Raw genomic sequence first — 22,401 nt, forward strand, 5'->3', positions numbered from 1 at the left:
TGACAGGGGGGGGAGAGAACGGTGACAGGGGGGGGAGAGAACGGTGACAGGGGGGGGACGAGAACGGTGACAGGGGGGGGAGAGAACGGTGACAGGGGGGGGAGAGAACGGTGACAGGGGGGGGAGAGAACGGTGACAGGGGGGGGAGAGAACGGTGACAGGGGGGGGAGAGAACGGTGACAGGGGGGGGAGAGAACGGTGACAGGGGGGGGAGAGAACGGTGACAGGGGGGGGAGAGAACGGTGACAGGGGGGGGAGAGAACGGTGACAGGGGGGGGAGAGAACGGTGACAGGGGGGGGAGAGAACGGTGACAGGGGGGGGAGAGAACGGTGACAGGGGGGGGAGAGAACGGTGACAGGGGGGGGAGAGAACGGTGACAGGGGGGGGAGAGAACGGTGACAGGGGGGGGAGAGAACGGTGACAGGGGGGGGAGAGAACGGTGACAGGGGGGGGGAGAGAACGGTGACAGGGGGGGGGGAGAGAACGGTGACAGGGGGGGGGGAGAGAACGGTGACAGGGGGGGGGGGAGAGAACGGTGACAGGGGGGGGGGGAGAGAACGGTGACAGGGGGGGGGGAGAGAACGGTGACAGGGGGGGGGGAGAGAACGGTGACAGGGGGGGGGGGAGAGAACGGTGACAGGGGGGGGGGGAGAGAACGGTGACAGGGGGGGGGGGAGAGAACGGTGACAGGGGGGGGGGGAGAGAACGGTGACAGGGGGGGGGGAGAGAACGGTGACAGGGGGGGGGAGAGAACGGTGACAGGGGGGGGGGAGAGAACGGTGACAGGGGGGGGGGAGAGAACGGTGACAGGGGGGGGGGAGAGAACGGTGACAGGGGGGGGGGAGAGAACGGTGACAGGGGGGGGGGAGAGAACGGTGACAGGGGGGGGGGAGAGAACGGTGACAGGGGGGGGGGGAGAGAACGGTGACAGGGGGGGGGGAGAGAACGGTGACAGGGGGGGGGGAGAGAACGGTGACAGGGGGGGGGGGAGAGAACGGTGACAGGGGGGGGGGAGAGAACGGTGACAGGGGGGGGGGAGAGAACGGTGACAGGGGGGGGGGAGAGAACGGTGACAGGGGGGGGGGAGAGAACGGTGACAGGGGGGGGGGAGAGAACGGTGACAGGGGGGGGGGAGAGAACGGTGACAGGGGGGGGGGAGAGAACGGTGACAGGGGGGGGGGAGAGAACGGTGACAGGGGGGGGGAGAGAACGGTGACAGGGGGGGGGAGAGAACGGTGACAGGGGGGGGGGAGAGAACGGTGACGGGGGGGGGGAGAGAACGGTGACGGGGGGGGGGAGAGAACGGTGACGGGGGGGGGAGAGAACGGTGACGGGGGGGGGAGAGAACGGTGACGGGGGGGGGAGAGAACGGTGACGGGGGGGGGAGAGAACGGTGACGGGGGGGGAGAGAACGGTGACGGGGGGGGAGAGAACGGTGACGGGGGGGGAGAGAACGGTGACGGGGGGGGGGGGGAGAACGGTGACGGGGGGGGGGAGAACGGTGACGGGGGGGGGGGAGAACGGTGACGGGGGGGGGGGGAGAACGGTGACGGGGGGGGGAGAACGGTGACGGGGGGGGGAGAGAACGGTGACGGGGGGGGGAGAGAACGGTGACGGGGGGGGGAGAGAACGGTGACGGGGGGGGGAGAGAACGGTGACGGGGGGGGGGAGAGAACGGTGACGGGGGGGGAGAGAACGGTGACGGGGGGGGGGAGAGAACGGTGACGGGGGGGGGAGAGAACGGTGACGGGGGGGGGAGAGAACGGTGACGGGGGGGGGAGAGAGGGGTGACGGGGGGGGGAGAGAGGGGTGACAGGGGGGGGAGAGAGGGGTGACAGGGGGGGGAGAGAGAGGGGTGACAGGGGGGGGGAGAGAGGGGTGACAGGGGGGGGGAGAGAGGGGTGACAGGGGGGGGGAGAGAGGGGTGACAGGGGGGGGGAGAGAGGGGTGACAGGGGGGGGGGAGAGAGGGGTGACAGGGGGGGGGGGGAGAGGGGTGACAGGGGGGGGAGAGAGGGGTGACAGGGGGGGGAGAGAGGGGTGACAGGGGGGGGAGAGAGGGGTGACAGGGGGGGGGGAGAGAGAGGGGTGACAGGGGGGGGAGAGAGAGGGGTGACAGGGGGGGGAGAGAGAGGGGTGACAGGGGGGGGGGAGAGAGGGGTGACAGGGGGGGGGGAGAGAGGGGTGACAGGGGGGGAGAGAGGGGTGACAGGGGGGGAGAGAGGGGTGACAGGGGGGGAGAGAGGGGTGACAGGGGGGGAGAGAGGGGTGACAGGGGGGGAGAGAGGGGTGACAGGGGGGGAGAGAGGGGTGACAGGGGGGGAGAGAGGGGTGACAGGGGGGGAGAGAGGGGTGACAGGGGGGGAGAGAGGGGTGACAGGGGGGGAGAGAGGGGTGACAGGGGGGGAGAGAGGGGTGACAGGGGGGGAGAGAGGGGTGACAGGGGGGGAGAGAGGGGTGACAGGGGGGGAGAGAGGGGTGACAGGGGGGGAGAGAGGGGTGACAGGGGGGAGAGAGGGGTGACAGGGGGGGAGAGAGGGGTGACAGGGGGGAGAGAGGGGTGACAGGGGGGAGAGAGGGGTGACAGGGGGGAGAGAGGGGTGACAGGGGGGAGAGAGGGGTGACAGGGGGGAGAGAGGGGTGACAGGGGGGAGAGAGGGGTGACAGGGGGGAGAGAGGGGTGACAGGGGGGAGAGAGGGGTGACAGGGGGGAGAGAGGGGTGACAGGGGGGAGAGAGGGGTGACAGGGGGGAGAGAGGGGTGACAGGGGGGAGAGAGGGGTGACAGGGGGGAGAGAGGGGTGACAGGGGGGAGAGAGGGGTGACAGGGGGGAGAGAGGGGTGACAGGGGGGAGAGAGGGGTGACAGGGGGGAGAGAGGGGTGACAGGGGGGAGAGAGGGGTGACAGGGGGGAGAGAGGGGTGACAGGGGGGAGAGAGGGGTGACAGGGGGGAGAGAGGGGTGACAGGGGGGAGAGAGGGGTGACAGGGGGGAGAGAGGGGTGACAGGGGGGAGAGAGGGGTGACAGGGGGGAGAGAGGGGTGACAGGGGGGAGAGAGGGGTGACAGGGGGGAGAGAGGGGTGACAGGGGGGAGAGAGGGGTGACAGGGGGGAGAGAGGGGTGACAGGGGGAGAGAGGGGTGACAGGGGGAGAGAGGGGTGACAGGGGGAGAGAGGGGTGACAGGGGGAGAGAGGGGTGACAGGGGGAGAGAGGGGTGACAGGGGGAGAGAGGGGTGACAGGGGGAGAGAGGGGTGACAGGGGGAGAGAGGGGTGACAGGGGGAGAGAGGGGTGACAGGGGGAGAGAGGGGTGACAGGGGGAGAGAGGGGTGACAGGGGGAGAGAGGGGTGACAGGGGGAGAGAGGGGTGACAGGGGGAGAGAGGGGTGACAGGGGGCGAGAGGGGTGACAGGGGGGAGAGGGGTGACAGGGGGGAGAGAGGGGTGACAGGGGGAGAGAGGGGTGACAGGGGGAGAGAGGGGTGACAGGGGGAGAGAGGGGTGACAGGGGGAGAGAGGGGTGACAGGGGGAGAGAGGGGTGACAGGGGGAGAGAGGGGTGACAGGGGGAGAGAGGGGTGACAGGGGGAGAGAGGGGTGACAGGGGGAGAGAGGGGTGACAGGGGGAGAGAGGGGTGACAGGGGGAGAGAGGGGGGACAGGGGGAGAGAGGGGGGACAGGGGGAGAGAGGGGGGACAGGGGGAGAGAGGGGGGACAGGGGGAGAGAGGGGGGACAGGGGGAGAGAGGGGGGACAGGGGGAGAGAGGGGGGACAGGGGGGAGAGAGGGGGGACAGGGGGGAGAGAGGGGGGACAGGGGGGGAGAGAGGGGGGACAGGGGGGAGAGAGGGGGGACAGGGGGGAGAGAGGGGGGACAGGGGGGAGAGAGGGGGGACAGGGGGGAGAGAGGGGGGACAGGGGGGAGAGAGGGGGGACAGGGGGGAGAGAGGGGGGACAGAGGGAGAGAGGGGGGACAGCGGGAGAGAGGGGGGACAGCGGGAGAGAGGGGGGACAGCGGGAGAGAGGGGGGACAGCGGGAGAGAGGGGGGACAGCGGGAGAGAGGGGGGACAGGGGGAGAGAGGGGGGACAGGGGGAGAGAGGGGGGACAGGGGGAGAGAGGGGGGACAGGGGGAGAGAGGGGGGACAGGGGGAGAGAGGGGGGACAGGGGGAGAGAGGGGGGACAGGGGGAGAGAGGGGGGACAGGGGGAGAGAGGGGGGACAGGGGGAGAGAGGGGGGGACAGGTAGAAGGATATGGGGTGGCTAGTTGGTGGGTCGGAAATTAGCCTGACTAGCCACTCGTTTGCAGGCTAGGGATGTGGGTGGGTGGGTGGGTGGGTGGGAGAGGTAAGTACATGGGCTGACGTGTGGGGAGAATTGGGAGGCTACAATAGGAACGGAGGAAGAGGAAGCTGTTGAAGAGTGTGAGGATTGTGAGTTACTGGAGAGTGTGGCTGTGACAATTATGGAAGTGAAGTATGTACTGCAAGGATGTCTCCTATCTGCATAGTTCAGAGAAGTGGGTGGAGGGGGCAAGTAACTAGATGGCCCAGGTTGTGAAGCAGCCATTGAAACTAAGCATGTTGTCTCACCAGATGATCAATCTCATTCCTGTCAATTGTTTGTCTGAGGACATACATGCCTGCCTTTACAGTTGGCCCGACTCTGATATGCTAGGATAAGCCTGTGACAAGACTGGATTAGGAGGTACTGTGTGGGTAGACTGGGCAGGTCGTGAGGGATATGATTCCTGTGGCAAGAGGTCTGCAGTGGGAGTGGCATAGAGAGAGACTAGCCTCTTGTGTAGATTAGGTGGGCAATGAAACACCACTTTAGCTGAGGTGGGAAGGATCCTGAGAAGGATGTCCCTCATTTCAATGCAGGATGAGAAATAATCATCAAAGCCCTGGTGAAGGATACGGTTGTTACTCCAGTCCAGGGTGATATTGGCTAAAGACGGGGATTCCTTTGCTGCTGCTTCTTGGGGACGGTGGGACGAATGGAGGTGTTAAGAGGATATGGTACGGGAGATCTGTCTGTGGACTAGGCTGGGGACAGGCGTAGCGCCTGTCTGAAGGCTTGTAGGAGACTCATCATACTGCGTAAGGGAGTTCTCCTCCCTGCAGGTACGTCATCCACAGGTGGACAGGCTGTATGGGATGGATTTATCGGTGTGAAGGGATGGCAGCTGTCTAAACGCAGGTACTGCTGGTGGTTAGGTAGACAGAGACATGGATGGAGCCATCAGAAAGGCACAGGTGAGCGTCCATGAAGGTGGTACATTGGGCTGAGGAGAACCAAATGAAGTGAATGAGAGATGTGTTGTAATCAGCTGAAATGGAGAGCCCCCACGTCATCTAATATCATCTTGGACTGAACCATATTTTACACCAGGGCTTTTATCTAGGGGCCTGCAGACTGGGATGGATCAACAAAACCTACCACAACGAAATAAATAATATATACAGACACACAGCAGACAGTGTTATTCGTTTGTTTACATGTATTTCTCTGCTGTTGACCCTATATATATAGTCAGCTGTTGTTCCAAAATACATTCACATTGTATGCAACGTGAGTGAAGAGGATATGCACGTGACTTACTGGAAGACAGATGCAATGGCAAAAAAAGTGAAGACTGCAGAAAATTCAATTTTACACAGACATTTAGCTGTAAAAAAGCTCTGTTCCAATAAATTTCAATGAACGTAAAAGAAAGACAGGATTGTGTCAAAAAAAATTGGTAAGAGGAAATGCACAATCAATATAGATCATCATAATGGCAGATTAAACTAATGTGTTATTATAGACTGGACAGGTCGTAACCACACCTGTGGAGGATTGAAAAACAAACAATGACGAATAGTATTTGTTCGACACAAGGAGAAATTATCAAAAACATCAGGAAGGGCCAGCTAGCTAGCTGGCTGGGGATGGAGGAAAGGAGGAGGGACTGTAACTGTAACGGGCGGGGGGGGGGGGGGGGGGGGGAGACACCTTCTTCAGGAGGTTATCCACCTCAAATTCCAGAATAAAGGCACTATTATCATTGTGAAAACCACTGACATCGAAGTAAGTGTCCAACGAATAGAAAAGCAACTGGAATCACTCAACAGAGGAAAGTCCACTGGACCTGACGGGATACCAATTCCATTCTACACAGAGTATGTGAAAGAACTTGCCCCCCTTCTAACAGCCGTGTACCGCAAGTCTCTAGAGGAACGGAAGGTTCCAAATGATTGGAAAAGAGGACAGGTAGTCCCAGTCTTCAAGAAGGGTCGTCTAGCAGATGCGCAAAACTATAGGCCTATATCTGTGACATCAATCTGTTGCAGAATTTTAGAACACGTTTTTTGCTCACGTATCATGGAAACCCAGAATCTACTCTGTAGGAATCAACACGGATTCTGGAAACAGCGATCGTGAGAGACCCAACTCGCTTTATTTGTTCATGAGACCTAGAAAATATTAGATACAGGCTCCCAGGTAGATGCAATTTTTCTTGACTTCCGGAAGGCGTTCGACACAGTTTCGCACTGTCACCTGATAAAGTAAGAGTCTATGGAATATCAGACCAGCTGTGTGGCTGGATTGAAGAGTTTTTAGCAAACAGAACACAGCATGTTGTTCTCAATGGAAAGATGTCTACAGACATTAAAGTAACCTCTGGCGTGCCACAGGGGAGTGTTATGGGGCCATTGCTTTTCACAATATATATAAATGACCTAGTAGATAGTGTTGGAAGTTCCATGCGGCTTTTTGTGGATGATGCTGTAGTATACAGAGAAGTTGCAGAATTAGAAAATTTCAGCGAAATGCAGGAAGATCTGCAGCGGATAGGCACTTGGTGCAGGGAGTGGCAACTGACCATTAACATAGACAAATGTAATGTATTGTGAATAAATAGAAAGAAGGATCCTTTATTGTATGATAGCGGAACAAACACTGGTAGCAGTTACTTCTGTAAAATATCTGGGAGTATGCATATGGAACGATCTGAAGTGGAATGATCACATAAAATTAATTGTTGGTAAGGCGGGTGCCAGGTTGAGATTCATTGGGAGAGTCCTTAGAAAATGTAATCCATCAACAAAGGGGGTGGCTTACAAAACACTTGTTCGACCTATACTTGAGTATTGCTTATCAGTGTGGGATCCATACCAGGTTGGGTTGACAGAGGAGATACAGAAGATCCAAAGAAGAGCGGCGCGTTTCATCACAGGGTTATTTGGTAATCGTGATAGAGTTACGGAGATGTTTAGCAAACTCAAGTGGCAGACTCTGCAAGAGAGAGACTCTGCATCGCGGTGTAGCTTGCTGTCCATGTTTCGAGAGGGTGCATTTCTGGATGAGGTATCGAATATATTGCTTCCCCCTACTTATACCTGCCGATGAGATCGCGAATGTAAAATCAGAGAGATTCAAGCGCGCACAGAGGCTTTCCAGCAGTCGTTCTTCCCGCGAACAATACGCGACTGGAACAGGAAAGGGAGGTAATGACAGTGGCACATAAAGTACCCTCTGCCACACCCCGTTGGGTGGCTTGCAGAGTATAAACGTAGATGTATATGTGATTGTCCTAATGGCCTTCCTGAACATGTCGAACGAAATGAATACCCCACGATTCCAGATTGTCTTGAAGTCCCTCAGGAGATGGCCAGGCTGACATAAGCAAGGACACAGATGGGATGGCGGAGATAAAGGGGAAGGAGCAAGGACAAGGAGGGAGGGGAATGGGGTAGCAATTGCAACTGGGCAAGGAAGGAAGGGGCTGCAACAATTCAGGACTAGGTGTGTGCCATGCAATAACTCAAGGAAGAGCCATGGGATCACTGAGGAAAATACTAGTCATTGCTGAAAACTGTAGTTGAAGGTATGGTAGATGGGAAAAGCCTTAAAGAGTGCTGAATGAGAGTAAGTGGGACAGAACATTGATGATGTGGGATGCAGCATTTACGCTGAAATGAATAGTTTGAGAAACAATACAATGATTTGTCCGAAAAAACACAGTTTTCTTTAATTTTTTTTTTCTAAACACTTAAAAGGGGACACCCTCAAACAGGTCAGGTCCTTGGGAGACACTTAGAGGAATACTTGCATGTAGTCATCCTATTGAGAATTTCTATTATCCAAGTATGAGAAGTGAGTGAGTGAGTGTGAGTGTGTGTATATATATATATTCAGATCAAGAAACTTCAGTGTTGTATACAATTTCACACAATGCAAGAAAACTATCACCTGTCACACATACCTTCAACCAAGTCAATTTTATATATATATATAATACCTTTAACCAATTGACCAACCACAATGTTGTAAGAAAGGTAACTAAAAACATGTGACTGGTTTGAATGAAATTCATTCTGAAAACAGACGCATGAATCTAATAAAATGATGATTGCTGAAATGTATCTTAGTTGATCACCTACATATCAAACTTAACTAAATTACATTTCTCCTGTGCACCTACCGCATAAAGTCCATGATCCAGCAATGTTATCCTCAGCTTCTTACCAGTTTTTGTCAGAAAGATATTGCCAGGATGTGGGTCACTATGAACAAAACCTTCAACAAATATCATCTGCGCATATAAGTATGAAAGTTTATCTGACACTTCGAACGGATCAATTTTACTGTCCTTTATGTATATAATATCATTCACTTGCTTCCCGTCTACATATTCCATTGTCAGCACTCTACGTGTTGTTAACGGCCAATGAATCTTTGGAATCTACAAGAAAATTTTAGAATCAGTTCAAGAAACTTCAGTGTTGTATACAATTTCACACAATGCAAGAAAACTATCACCTGTCACACATACCTTCAACCAAGTCAATTTATTAAACATAGACGCCACTTTCTCCGCATTTTTACCTTCATTTGCAAAGTCTAATTCCAGTGGTAGATTTCTCTTTGTCTCCGATACGAGCCACTCAAACTTGAAATCTGGAAACGCCCATGAAATGAAACTGACTAGAAGCTCCATCGTTCTTATGTCTACAACAGAATTTCCCAACACACTTGGATGCTGGACTTTGACCGCAACTCGACTTCCATCCCTTAAAACTGCTTTGTGCACCTGGGCTAACGAAGCAGTGCCAATCGGTTCATCTTCAATACTTTTGAAAATATCTAGAGGCTGCAAACACACAAAACTGTATTAATCAGAACAATTAATAATAAGAAATGTAAAATACACAATGAAATGCCAGGTGATCAATCAGACAACACAAATCTTGTACCGGCAATAAAAACATCAACAATACATTTAAATTTGTTATGTGAGAGGAGGGATGGGGGTAAGAAAAGGCGGGCTTAACATAGGGGGAAAGAGGGAGGGAAGACGGGGGTAGAGGGGGGGGGGGAAGACGGGGGTGGAGGGGGGGGGAAGACGGGGGTGGAGGGGGGGGAAGACGGGGGTAGAGGGGGGGGAAGACGGGGGTAGAGGGGGGGGAAGACGGGGGTAGAGGGGGGGGGGAAGACGGGGGTAGAGGGGGGGGGGGGAAGACGGGGGTAGAGGGGGGGGGAAGACGGGGGTAGAGGGGGGGGGAAGACGGGGGTAGAGGGGGGGGGGAAGACGGGGGTAGAGGGGGGGGGGAAGACGGGGGTAGAGGGGGGGGGAGACGGGGGTAGAGGGGGGGAAGACGGGGGTAGAGGGGGGGAAGACGGGGGTAGAGGGGGGGAAGACGGGGGTAGAGGGGGGGGAAGACGGGGGTAGAGGGGGGGGAAGACGGGGGTAGAGGGGGGGGAAGACGGGGGTAGAGGGGGGGGAAGACGGGGGTAGAGGGGGGGGGAAGACGGGGGTAGAGGGGGGGGAAGACGGGGGTAGAGGGGGGGAAGACGGGGGTAGAGGGGGGGGAAGACGGGGGTAGAGGGGGGGAAGACGGGGGTAGAGGGGGGGAAGACGGGGGTAGAGGGGGGGAAGACGGGGGTAGAGGGGGGGAAGACGGGGGTAGAGGGGGGGGGGAAGACGGGGGTAGAGGGGGGGGAAGACGGGGGTAGAGGGGGGGGAAGACGGGGGTAGAGGGGGGGGGGAGATACTGAACATAGAGGTGTATAAAATTTTGCTATAAAATTCTCTTCCCTTCCTTATTCAGGCGACTATAAGCTGCTGCCCCATTGTCTTGAATTATCAAGAGCGGGGAGGTAGATCATTGACGCTTGTCTCATTGCAATCAGCAGATGACACTCCGAATATATGGTCTATCGTGGGACATCTACCAAAACTGCACTGGGGACAGTTCTTTCGACATGGAAGGAACTTGTTAGTGTCTGGAGTGGGTGATACGTAGTAAGCACAGTACAATGGCTTGGAGAGAAGTACGCCGTACCTTCAGGAACCCCTCGATTGCTCTCAGCTTGTTTAAGATTGTGGTAGGTTTACAAATTCACTGTTCAAGTTTTATGTCTGAGGCGGCGGTGGACACTGAGGAGGTGGCGGTGGACATGGAGGAGGGACGAGGAAGCGGGGGTGGACACGGATGGGGGGACGGGGAAGCGGGGGTGGACATGGATGGGGGGACGAGGAAGCGGCGGTGGACATGGATGGGGGGACGAGGAAGCAGCGGTGGACATGGATGGGGGGACGAGGATGCGGCGGTGGACATGGATGGGGGGACGAGGAAGCGGCGGTGGACATGGATGGGGGGACGAGGAAGCGGCGGTGGACATTGAGGGGGGACGAGGTTGGTTGGTTTAAAAGAGGGGGGGAGGGACCAAACTATGAAGTCACTGGTCTCTTGTTCCTAATAAACAATGCCACAAGTGTGAGAATAAAACAGACGAGACATATATCACAAAACGGAAAGAAAGAAAAAAAAAACAACAAGAACAAAGGAAAGACAAAGAACACTAAAAGGAACAAAGGAGAACAAGAAAACAACAGCGGTGCTAGAAACAGAAGAGAGTAAAACAAGCAGATTACAGCGGCTGGCCGACTGCGAGAATAAAAAGGAAAAGCCAGCCACTCTGCAACAAATTAAAACCTCCACCCTGAAAGTACTAGGGTGGAGGACACAGCGGGACAAAGGACATGCACTAAAACTTAGATCAAATGATAAAACCCACCCTCACGAATAAGGCGTAAAACTAAATCAGCCAATGAGGTGTTGTCAGATAAAATGAGCAGCAACGAGTCCGGTAACCCAAGATTTCATCACTGGGAAGTCAAAGTGGGACAGTGCACCAGAATATGGGCCACTGTCAACAGGGCACCAGACCGACACTTAGGTGGGTCTTCACGGCGCTAGAGGTAACTGGGGGTCGCCCAAGCGTGGCCAATGCGGAGCTGCTAGAGGACAACTGATTCCCCGCAAGAGGCCTGCATTGAAGACTTCCACAAATTCGAAGTCTCCTTAATGACACGTAGTATATTGTGCATACTATTATGCCATTCCGTCTCCCAAAACGGAAAAACACTGCAGCGAAAGTCAGAAGGCAGGTCAGGTTCAGAGATGCCCATCTCCAGAAGCGGTTTCCGTGTAGCCTGTTGGCCAGCCTGTCGGCAAGTTCGTTGCTTGGGATGCCGACGTGTCCTGGGGACCACACAAACACCACTGAACGACAGGATCAGTCCAGGACATAGATGGACTCCTGGATGGACGCCACCAAATGATGGCGAGGGTAGCACTGGTCGATAGCTTGTAGGCTGCTCAAGGAATCAGTACACAGAAGAAACTATTCCTCGGGGCATGAATGCATATACTGAAGTGCACGAGAGATGGCCACCAGCTCTGCAGTGAATACACTGCAGCCATTGGGCAAGGAATGCCATTCAATATGGCCTCTGTGGACAAAGGCGAAGCCAACATGACCATCACTCATCGAACCATCTGTGTCAACCCTTCAGGGTCCCGGAACACTTCAAGAATCAAGATGAAGTGACAGCGGAGAGCTGCAGGGTTAACGGAGTCCTTAGGGCCACGCTAAAGGTCCAGGTGAAGCTTCGGCCTACAGCTACACCATGGAGATGTATGTGAATGGACCTTAAGGAGAAGTGGTGAAAGGGGGACAAAGAGGGGGAGGGGGGAGGAGGAGGAGGAGGAGGAGGAGGAGGAGGTGGACAGAGAGAGGTGATGTGGTGGACAGAGAGGGGTGATGAAACAATACATGATGGTGGATGGAGGAGGTGCAATAAATACCTACCGAGGCAATGCCTGATACTCTGCTAGTTGTTCAAGAAAGCAGTGACTAGACATATTCCTCCTCCACTACAAATCCTCTACATTGATTTACATACGTTTACTGAGGAAGTTTAACAGTTTATATAGCACAAACTGACTTTTGCACTCTTTGAAAATACTCTCTTCTTTAGCCCTAGCTACGTGAAATACTATTAGACTTCCTGCAGATAGAATGTCTGTGAATCTTTACAGTACTACCCTACTGTTACACGACACAGGCTGACAGTCACTGCTCCTGAAGGAAAAAGCTTTCTCCTACAATGAGAGGTAGAATTTGGAATGGCTCCATTTACACATTTTTGAATGACCTCTGTCACATGATCGACTCCATGATCCAGAATATGGTCATGGGATGGATACTTTCCTCCTGGCTACGTAGATTCCAATATGAAAATGATCATTGGAATGTAAGTCATTTACTACTTCAGTCAGAGCAGCTCTGCAAGTACCAGTAAGCGTAATGTCAGGTCTACAGAGAGAAATGATACCTATGTTTCACTAAAATGTAACATTTAACCAGTACTCTGATGAGAAGTCTTCCAATATGCGTAAATTCTCAGTAAATCTCACAGGGACAGGTGCAGAAGGACCCAAAGCACATGGACTTCTTCATGGATAAGAAATGATGGAGAAGTTTATGAATGAGCTCTGGTAGGCTGTAAAATAACATGCTGTGGACATCCACAGTAGTCATTGTTTTCAACATGCATACCTATCACTAGGGTGCAGAACTTAAGCTGCAGCACCTGGCAGCCAGGTAGCTTGCCGAGTGGAATTACCTACCTCTAAGACATGTCATGTCCATTTGCGTGGACTGAAAGGGGTATCATGGTAAGCATGCTCACTGAAATAAAATATGACTATGCAAAAATCTTTAAATATATGTAGTGGGATAAATGACTAATGCACCCACACTGAACATCCTACTTTAAGTCTTGCCACTGGCCCATTGTATTCCATCCTCTCATATTTTACCGTATCAGAGGCACGGCCACCTGTGAAAATAGTACTACGCTATGCCAGCTCTGGCGAAATTTTTGCACAGCAGATGTGGGCATAGCCAGCAACCTGCTGTCCACCTCTGTCAATGGCCACAACTGAGAGAAGCTGGCTATCCAGTGCAGAAGATCCTTCAGCATACAATATGCTTAATTTCAGTGGCTGCTTTATAACTTGTGCTACCTGGAATTGTCTATGCAGTGCATCTTTGGGCCCTGTAATCCTGGCCTCAGTATCCAGTAGCCCCTGCATCATGAATTCCTTCCACTCTTCCAATGTTATATTTTATCCTCCCAAGCCACTCCTACACGTCACTGTGTGCTGTGCACAACTACCCTTACTGGCCACCAGACCAGTGCCTCTTTTCTGCCCTTGACCACTCCAGCCATTACAACCCCTCATTCCATTCAAGCAGTAGTGCCTCCATAATATACGTACGTACGTACGTACGTGTGTGTGTGTGTGTGGGGGGGGGGGGGGGTGTCATGTTCTATAGCTGAAGGATTGATCAGAAAACTGGCAACATTGTCAGTCTTGTTGATGTGCTATCTCAGTGAGTTGTTCACATTACTCCTTTCATTATTGCTATTCCACCAATGACTTTGTTATCAAAATATGTTACCTTGCTTCCTAATGATCCAAATCTCTCGTACAAAATAACTTTACAGGTGCCCAAGTCCTCAGTTGGGAAAACAATGAGCATAATTCGGAAATGGGATGGTCTTCACATAAGTAGAATGGAGAACATCAGTTTAGGAAAAAGCACCAACACACACTTATTTCTTTTTGTGTAAACACTCCAACAGTTTCAAAAAATATTTTTGTAACCAAAGATACTATTAAACTGTTTGCAGCTATCACAAAGTTCAGTATACAGGGTGTTACAAAAAGGTAAGGCCAAACTTTCAGGAAACATTCCTCGCACACAAAGAAAGAAAATATGTTATGTGGACATGTGTCTGGGAATGCTTACTTTTCATGTTAGAGCTCATTTTATCACTTCTCTTCAAATCACATTAATCATGCAATGGAAACACACAGCAACAGAACGTACCAGCGTGACTTCAAACACTTTTTCAGGAAATGTTCAAAATGTCCTCCGTTAGCGAGGATACATGCAGCCACCCTCCGTCGCATGGAATCCCTGATGTGCTGATGCAGCCCTGGAGAACGGCGTATTGTATCACAGCCGTCCGCAATACGAGCATGAAGAGTCTCTACATTTGGTACCGGGGTTGTGTAGACAAGAGCTTTCAAATGCCCCCATAAATGAAAGTTAAGAGGGTTGAGGTCAGGAGAGCTTGGAGGCCATGGAATTGGTCCGCCTCTACCAATCCATCGGTCACCAAATCTGTTGTTGAGAAGCGTACGAACACTTCACTGAAATGTGCAGGAGCGCCATCGTGCATGAACCACATGTGTCGTACTTGTAAAGTCACATGTTCTAGCAGCACAGGTAGAGTATCCCATATGAAATCACGATAATGTGCTCCATTGAGCGTAGATGGTCGACGAAACCAAAATGAGCTCTAACATGGAAATTAAGCGTTTCCGGACACATGGCCACATAACATCTTTTCTTTATTTGTGTGTGAGGAATGTTTCCTGAAAGTTGGGCTGTACCTTTTTGTAACACCCTGTATAAAGACTATGGCTCTATTTCAGTTCTGCCAGTAACTACTGAAATAACAACTGTACAAGGCATTTCTTTGAATACATACCTCTCTCTTCAAATCCTCTTTCAGTACTGTCATCACTTCATGCAAGTCTGAACATGGAGCACGACTATGCAAGACCTTCAAGGTTTCAACATATTCAGGAGGGACGATGTAATCTAAAGCTCCAATATGTTGCCCTACTTTAATGTAGACACCACGATTCGCTTTACAAAGTTCAAGCAGCATTTCTGCAGCTTTTCGGTGCACCTATGAGGATGAAAGTTCAAAATGAATGCCCACAAAGAAACAAGTTTTATTGTCCACCATTTTCAAGTCAAATATTTCAGAGTATTATAAATCAGCAGATACTTCAGTTTGCCAAGTATTTTAGTCATTTTGGAGCTTGTTAATATTCTGTAGCTTCACCTCTGAACTCAGCATCTCGTACTCCTTCCCAGTAGTGTCAAGTCCTGTGGCATACAATGTCCTTTTGTACAGGGCAGCTATTCTCAACACCTAAAAATAATTATACATAAAACACACATACTAATATAAAATTTTAGTCAGGGTTACACAAACCAAAAGATATTAAGCTAAAATATCATACTCCTGCTCCTTTACAGTTTTATATATCCACTGAAATCTGCAAGAGTCCTGACAAGTCTTGTCTGCCTCTCAGTGTAACTGATGACTAACAGTGAATAAGAGAGTGAAACATGAACATTAATATTATCAATAATTATCACTGGTTTACAGGTTTGGTTTTGGCTTTGTTTTGCGTTAGGCCCCAAAAACAACTGGGGTCATACTCGCCCAAGTCAAAACTATAGCATGCGAAGATGGAGAAGAGTTAAAAAATGGCTATACGTCAGCCCCAACTGGCATAATAGAAGACTGCTAAAACCAGGAACGTGGAGAAAGGTAGGTAGGTAGGTAGGTAGGTAGGTAGGTAGGTAGGTAGGTAGGTAGGTAGGTTGGTGTTGAAGGGACCAAACAGCAAGGTCATCAGTCCCTTGTTTTAAATGTGGTCTATTCAGACAGATTGACATCTCAGGAAAGTCAAAACGATAAAATGTAAAAGGCTAAAAAATGTAAAAGGCTAAAAAATGTAAAAGGCTAAAAAATGTAAAAGGCTAAAAAATGTAAAAGGCTAAAAAATGTAAAAGGCTAAAAAATGTAAAAGGCTAAAAAATGTAAAAGGCTAAAAAATGTAAAAGTGCAGTCGTCTTGTCAATGGTGAAAACAAAATGAGGGAAGTCAGCAAGTGAGCAACCCCAAGGCTATGCTAGAGGCAGGAAATATCCCACCTCTGATGCAGTACAGGCAAGATCACCTGCTATTTAAAAGTGTTCAACCGCTAGAATGTAGAAGTGCGTATTGTAAAAGGAGACTAATCAATTCCAAAAAGTGATAAAAAACAGAAAAAACGGGAAAGGAAAGAGGATCTTGCCCAGGGAGGGAGCTTACAGTGGGAGACACCCCACCCCTCACCGCCCTGCCCCTACTCCAGAGGAGACTAAACCAGTTCGACCATCTGGGAATCGTCTGCCAATATTAAAGGTAAAGTGCGGGAAAGTCTGTACTTAATACGCAGAGCCAAAAGAAGGGGGCATTCCACCAAAATGTGGGCTACTGACGTGGAAGGCTCCACAACCACATAGTGGGGATGCCTCATTACACATAAGAAAACCCTGGGTCAGCCTGGTATGACCATGTGGAGAAGCCACAGGGTGGTGAGACGGTTATGGATGGCCGAGACCAAGGGATGGCAGGAAAAACATCGGTCAATGGCCTGATGGCCACTCATTGAGTCCGTACATAGCAAAATGTGTTGGAGTTGGGACTGTTTAATAAAGGGAGGGGCCAGTTTTTTTTTTTTTTTTTTTTTTTTTTTTTTTTTTTTTTTTTTTTTTTTTTGGGTGGGGTTTAAGGGCACTCAACTACTGAGGTCATTAGCGCCCAGTCACAGTTGTTAGAGCACATGGAATCTAGTAAAACTCAAGGGGAGGGGGGGGGGGGGACACCAGAAAGTCCTGACAAAGATGCAGATAAAATAAGTCAAAAAGTTAGATGTCTTTGGACAAGCCAGTAAAAGTTGTAAAACGCAGAACACGAGCAGCTGCTCGAGCGTCATCAGCTAAAATATCCGGTAAAGCAGATGGCAGGGACAGGACAACACGAGATTGACTAAAGCGGGGACACGACAATAAAACATGGCGCACTGTTAATGCTTGACCACAAGGGCACTGTGGGGCTGGGTCACCGGAGAGCAGGTAGCGGTGGCTAAACCGGCAATGCCCAATCCGCAACCTGGTCAGAAGGACCTCTTCTCGCCGAGATGGTTGGGAGGAGGTTGTCCAAGCAGTTGGGAGCGGTTTTACTGCCCGGAGCTTGTTTCCTTGGAGGGATGACCAAGCATCCCACCAAAACGACACAAGCCTCTTACAAACAACCCCACGAACGTCAGATGACGGGACACAATGGGAGGCTAGCCGAGGCAGGAGGACTGCAGCCTTGGCTGCAACATCTGCAGCCTCATTCCCAGGCACTCCTACATGTCCGGCAACCCACAGAAAGCTGACAGGAGAACCATTATCAGCGAAAGAATGGAGGGACTGCTGGATCCGTTGCACCAAGGGATGGACCGGATAGGGAGCCCCAAGGCTCTGAAGAGCACTGAGGGAATCAGAGCAGAGTACATACGATGAATGGCGGTGGCGGCGGGCATACTGAACGGCCTGATGGAGAGCAAAAAGCTCGGCCGTAAAGCTGGAACATTGGTCGAGGAGCCGGTATTTAAAGGTGGCGTCCCTGACGACAAAGGCACAGCCGACACCATCGTCAGTTTTGGAGCCATCGGTGTAAATAAAGGTGTGACCGGCAAGTCGAGCACGAAGTTCGACAAACCGTGAGCAATACACTGCAGCCGGAGTACCCTCCTTCGGGAGTGAGCTGAGGTCGAGATAAATATGAACCGGAGCCTGGAGCCAAGGTGGTGTCGGGCTCTCACCCTCTCTGAAAGTGGTAGGGAGGGCAAAATCCAATTGTCGAAGCAGGCGACGGAAGCGGACTCCAGGGGGCAGCAGGGCAGACACATACAACCCGTACCGACGGTCGAGAGAATCGGCGAAGAAGGACTGACAAGAAGGGTGATCGGGCATTGACAACAGCCGGCAGGCATACCGACACAGCAGTACGTCGCGCCGGTAGGTCAATGGTAATTCAGCAGCTTCAGCATAAAGACTCTCGACAGGACTAGTGTAGAAGGCTCCGGTCGCAAGACGTAACCCCCGATGGTGGATGGAGTTGAGACAGCGTAAGAGGGATGGCCGAGCAGACGAGTAGACGAAGCTCCCATAATCCAGCTTCGATCGGACTATGGACCGATACAAGCGAAGCAGGACAGTGCAATCCGCTCCCCAAGATGAACCACTAAGAACTCTGAGGACATTAAGGGAACGTGTACAACGGGCAGCCAAATAAGAGACATGCGAAGACCAACAAAGTTTCCTGTCCAATGTGAGCCCTAGAAACTTAGTTGTTTCCACGAATGGGAGAACAACGGGACCGAGATGTAAGGATGGCGGAAGGAATGCTTTATATCGCCAAAAGTTGATACAAACCGTCTTCTCTTCAGAGAACCGGAAGCCATTTGCCACGCTCCATGAATATAGGCTGTCTAGACAACGCTGAAGGCAGTGCTCCAGGAGGCATGTTCTCTGGGCACTGCAGTAGATCGCGAAGTCATCGACAAAGAGAGAGCCTGAGACATTAGGTGGAATGCAATCCATAATTGGATTGATTGCGATGGCAAAAAGGGCTACGTTCAAGACGGTGCCCTGAGGCACTCCGTTCTCCTGGAGGAAGACGTGGGACAATACGGAACCCACACGTACCCTAAACTTTCGATCCGTTAAAAAGGAATCAATAAAAAGGGGCAGGCAACCGCGTAGGCCCCACCTGTGCATAGTGCGGAGGATACCTCCTCTCCAACAGGTATCAGAAGCCTTCTCCAAATCGAAGAACACGGCTACCGTTTGGCGCTTTCGCAAAAAGTTGTTCATGATGAATGTCGACAAGGTCACAAGGTGGTCAACAGCGGAGCGGCGGCGACGAAAGCCGCATTGGACATTGGTAAGTAGCCGTCGAGATTCAAGAATCCAGACTAACCGAGCATTAACCATGCGCTCCATCACCTTACAGACACAGCTTGTAAGAGAAATGGGGCGGTAACTAGAAGAAAGGTGTCTATCCTTCCCGGGTTTGGGTATAGGAACAACGAATGGCGTCACGCCAACGCATGGGGACCTGACCTCCGGTCCAGACGCGATTGTAGGTACGAAGAAGGAAGCTTTTGCCCGCTGGAGAAAGGTGTGCCAGCATCTGAACGTGAATGGCATCTGGCCCCGGAGCAGAGGACCAGGACAGTGCAAGTGCACGTTCGAGTTCCCGCAAAGTAAAGGGGGCATTATAAGTTTCCAGATTCAGCGAGTGGAAGGAAGGTCGCCGAGCCTCTTCTGCCTCTTTCCAGGGAAGGAAGGCAGGGTGGTAATGGGCGGAGGTTGAAACCTCCGCGAAAAACCGGCCGAAGGCGTTGGGGACAGCCACAGGATCAACAAGGACCTCATTACCTGAGGTCAGGTCAGGCCAGGTACCGAGGAGTGGGCCTTAATGCCCGACAGCCGGCACAGGCCACCCCAAACGACGGAAGAGGGAGTAAAACTGTTAAAGGAGCTGGTGAAAGAGGCCCAACAAGCTTTTTTGCTGTCTTTGATGACACTACGGCATTGCGCTCTGAGTCGTTTGTATCCAATACAATTCGCCAACGTAGGATGGCGGCGAAAGGTGCATAAAGCACGTCGTCGAGCACGGATAGCATCTACAAGCCTCATTCCACCAGGGGACGGAAACGCGACGTGAAGAGGTAGTATGAGAAATGGAACGTTCGGCAGCATTGACGATAACAGCCGTGAGGTATTCGACCTGACAGTCACAACTGAGAAAATCGTGGTCCGGAAAGGTCGCCAGGGAGGAGTAAAGTCCCCAGTCAGCTTTCGGTATGTTCCAGCTCGAGGGACATGGGGATGGGGTGTCGTGCAAGAGATGAATGACACAGGGGGAATGGTTGCTTGAATAGGTGTCAGAAAGGACATACCACTCGAACCGACGGGCAAGAGTGGTAGAACAGATCGAGAGGTCCAAGTGGGAGTAGGTATGAGCAGAGTCCAAGAGGAAAGTCGGGGCGCCGGTATTGAGGCAGACACGATTGAGATGGTTGAAGACATCCACCAAGAGTGAGCCTCTTTGACAGGATGCAGGAGAGCCCCAAAGGAGATGATGGGCATTGAAGTCGCCAAACATTAAAAACGGCGGAGGAAGCTGAACAATCAGGTGCATCATGTCAGCCCGACTAACTGCGGATGACGATGGAGTGTAGAAGGTACAAACAGAAAAAGTAAAGGCAGACAGAGTAATACGGACAGCTATTGTTTGGAGTGGGGTGGTCCATGGGATGGGATGGTAATAAACATCGTCCCGAACGAGCAACATGACCCCACCATAAGCTGGGATACCGTCCACAAGGGTGAGGTCATAACGCTCTGAGGTATAGTGGGTAAAGGCAATACGGTCAGTCGGGCGCAACTTGGTTTCCTGGAGACCAAGGACGGGCGGACAGTGCAGGCGGAGGAGCAGTTGTAATTCCTACCGATTATATCGAATACCTCTTATGTTCCAATGTAACAAGGCCATCGCTAGTCAAAAAAGAGGGGGAACGAGACGGGGGAAGAGCTGGTCACCTCGACGGCCGCGGAGGGCCAGGTTTCGAGGGAACAACGCTACAACCGGCAGGAGGCGGATCCTGTTCCATTGAGTCGTCGCCAGCTGCGGCCGCTGTCCCGGGTAGTGTAGGAGGGGCAGCATCATTTGCCGATGAGAGGCCAGCTGAGCGCCTGGCAGCAGAGCGTCCCGGCGAAACTGAGGACGGCCGGGAGCAGCGACTCATGGATGGAGTGTCAGACGAAACGCGCTGGGGTGGAGAGGGGGATAGAGACTTCTTCCTGGAGGCCTTCTTCGAAGTCCGAGGAGGCACAGGGATGGCGGGCTGAACCCAAAGAAGGTCCTCTCGCGCAGGGTCCGTTTTGGAACGCCGGACCTCGGAAGCTGGGGTCCGGAACGTTTCCCTGATGGACGCCTGAGGAGAGGATCGCTTCTCATGCGGCGGGGGGGGGGGGGGGGGGGGAGGGGGGGAGGGGGGGGAGGAGGAGGAAGGGTGGCCCCTGGGGCAGAGGGGGCGGGGGCCACGGGGGAGGAGGATTTGGAAGGGAGGGATTTGGGAGGCGGAGGCATAGACCCCGGATGGGGGGAGGAGGTGGAGTGGGGACAGGATAGGGGTGAGGATACCGTGGAAGGAGTGGACATGACTGAGGCGAACGAAGTGGTCAACGTCATGGGATGGAGGTGGTCGTACTTGTTCCTGGCCTCAGAGTAAGAGAGACGATCCAAAGTTTTGAGTTCTTGAACCTACTTCTCCTTCTGATACGCAGGGCAGTATAAAGATCCAGGCGAGTGGATGCCAGGACAATTAACGCACCGAGGTGGTGGGGTGCATGTATGTTCCTCACGAAGAGGACGTCCACAATCGCCACAAAGGGGCTCAGCCTCATACCGTGACGACATGTGCCCAAAGCGCGAACACCGAAAACAGCGCATAGGAGGCGGGATGTAAGGTCGCACGTTGCACCGGTAGCACATCACCTTTACCTTCTCCGGGAGAACGTCCCCCTCGAAGGCGAGGATAAAGGTCCCGGTCTTTGGGGCCGCGCTGGACTCGCCGGACGAAATGCACGCCTCGGCACTCCAGGTTGGCCCTGAGCTCCTCATCAGATTGCAGCAGGAGGTCCCGATGAAAAATAACCCCCTGCGTCCTATTCAGTGCCAGATGCGGGACAATGGACACTGGGATGTCCCCTAGTCGGTCGCATGCCTGGAGCGCCACCGACTGTGTGGCGGAGGTGGTCTTTATAAGAACGGACCCCGAACGCATTTTACTGAGAGCCTCGATTTCCCCAAAGATGTCCTCGATGTGCTGAACAAAGAACATGGGCTTGGAGGTGGCGAACGTCCCCCCATCGGTTCGAGAACAGACCAAATAGCAGGGGAAGTACTTCGCCCCAAGCCGGCAGGCCTGTCCTCCCTCCCAGGGAGTGGCCAAGGGGGAAAAGGCGGGACAACCAGAACCAGAGACAGTACCTTTCCTTTTGAAAGACTCGGCCGCAGAGCGACCTGATACATGTTGACGTTTCATCTGCGAAACGTCCGCCCCGGTACCACCCACTCCGACCAGGGGCTCTCACCACGGGCGCCACCCAGCCTCAGCAAGGGCCACCTGGCAGGATGACCGTTTCCGGGAGTCCTGATGCCCCAAGGAGACGGGCATCTACTCCTTGGCCGACGTGGGGAGGGTGCAGCTCAGGTATCGGCAGTACGATCCCTGTGTTGTCAGGGGGCTACAACCTAGAGGGTACATGACGACCCCAACACAACGGGCTGGCTACCGTGCTGGAT

General features: G+C 52.9%; 1 protein-coding gene across 1 annotated transcript in view; it reads right to left on the minus strand.

Annotated features, from left to right (window-relative positions):
- LOC124721605 (aarF domain-containing kinase 1) overlaps positions 1-22,401 on the minus strand; it is a 131,486-nt gene that overhangs the window by 57,661 nt on the left and 51,424 nt on the right. Inside the window, exons 2-5 of the mRNA XM_047246656.1 lie at positions 15,262-15,351; positions 14,899-15,102; positions 8,818-9,135; positions 8,467-8,727 (exon numbers count right to left, since the gene is read on the minus strand). Of these exons, the coding sequence (XP_047102612.1) occupies positions 8,467-8,727; positions 8,818-9,135; positions 14,899-15,102; positions 15,262-15,351 (873 nt within the window). The remainder of the gene's footprint in view (positions 1-8,466; positions 8,728-8,817; positions 9,136-14,898; positions 15,103-15,261; positions 15,352-22,401) is intronic.

Source organism: Schistocerca piceifrons, chromosome X (genome assembly GCF_021461385.2).
Source record: "Schistocerca piceifrons isolate TAMUIC-IGC-003096 chromosome X, iqSchPice1.1, whole genome shotgun sequence".
Lineage (NCBI taxonomy): Eukaryota > Metazoa > Arthropoda > Insecta > Orthoptera > Acrididae > Schistocerca > Schistocerca piceifrons.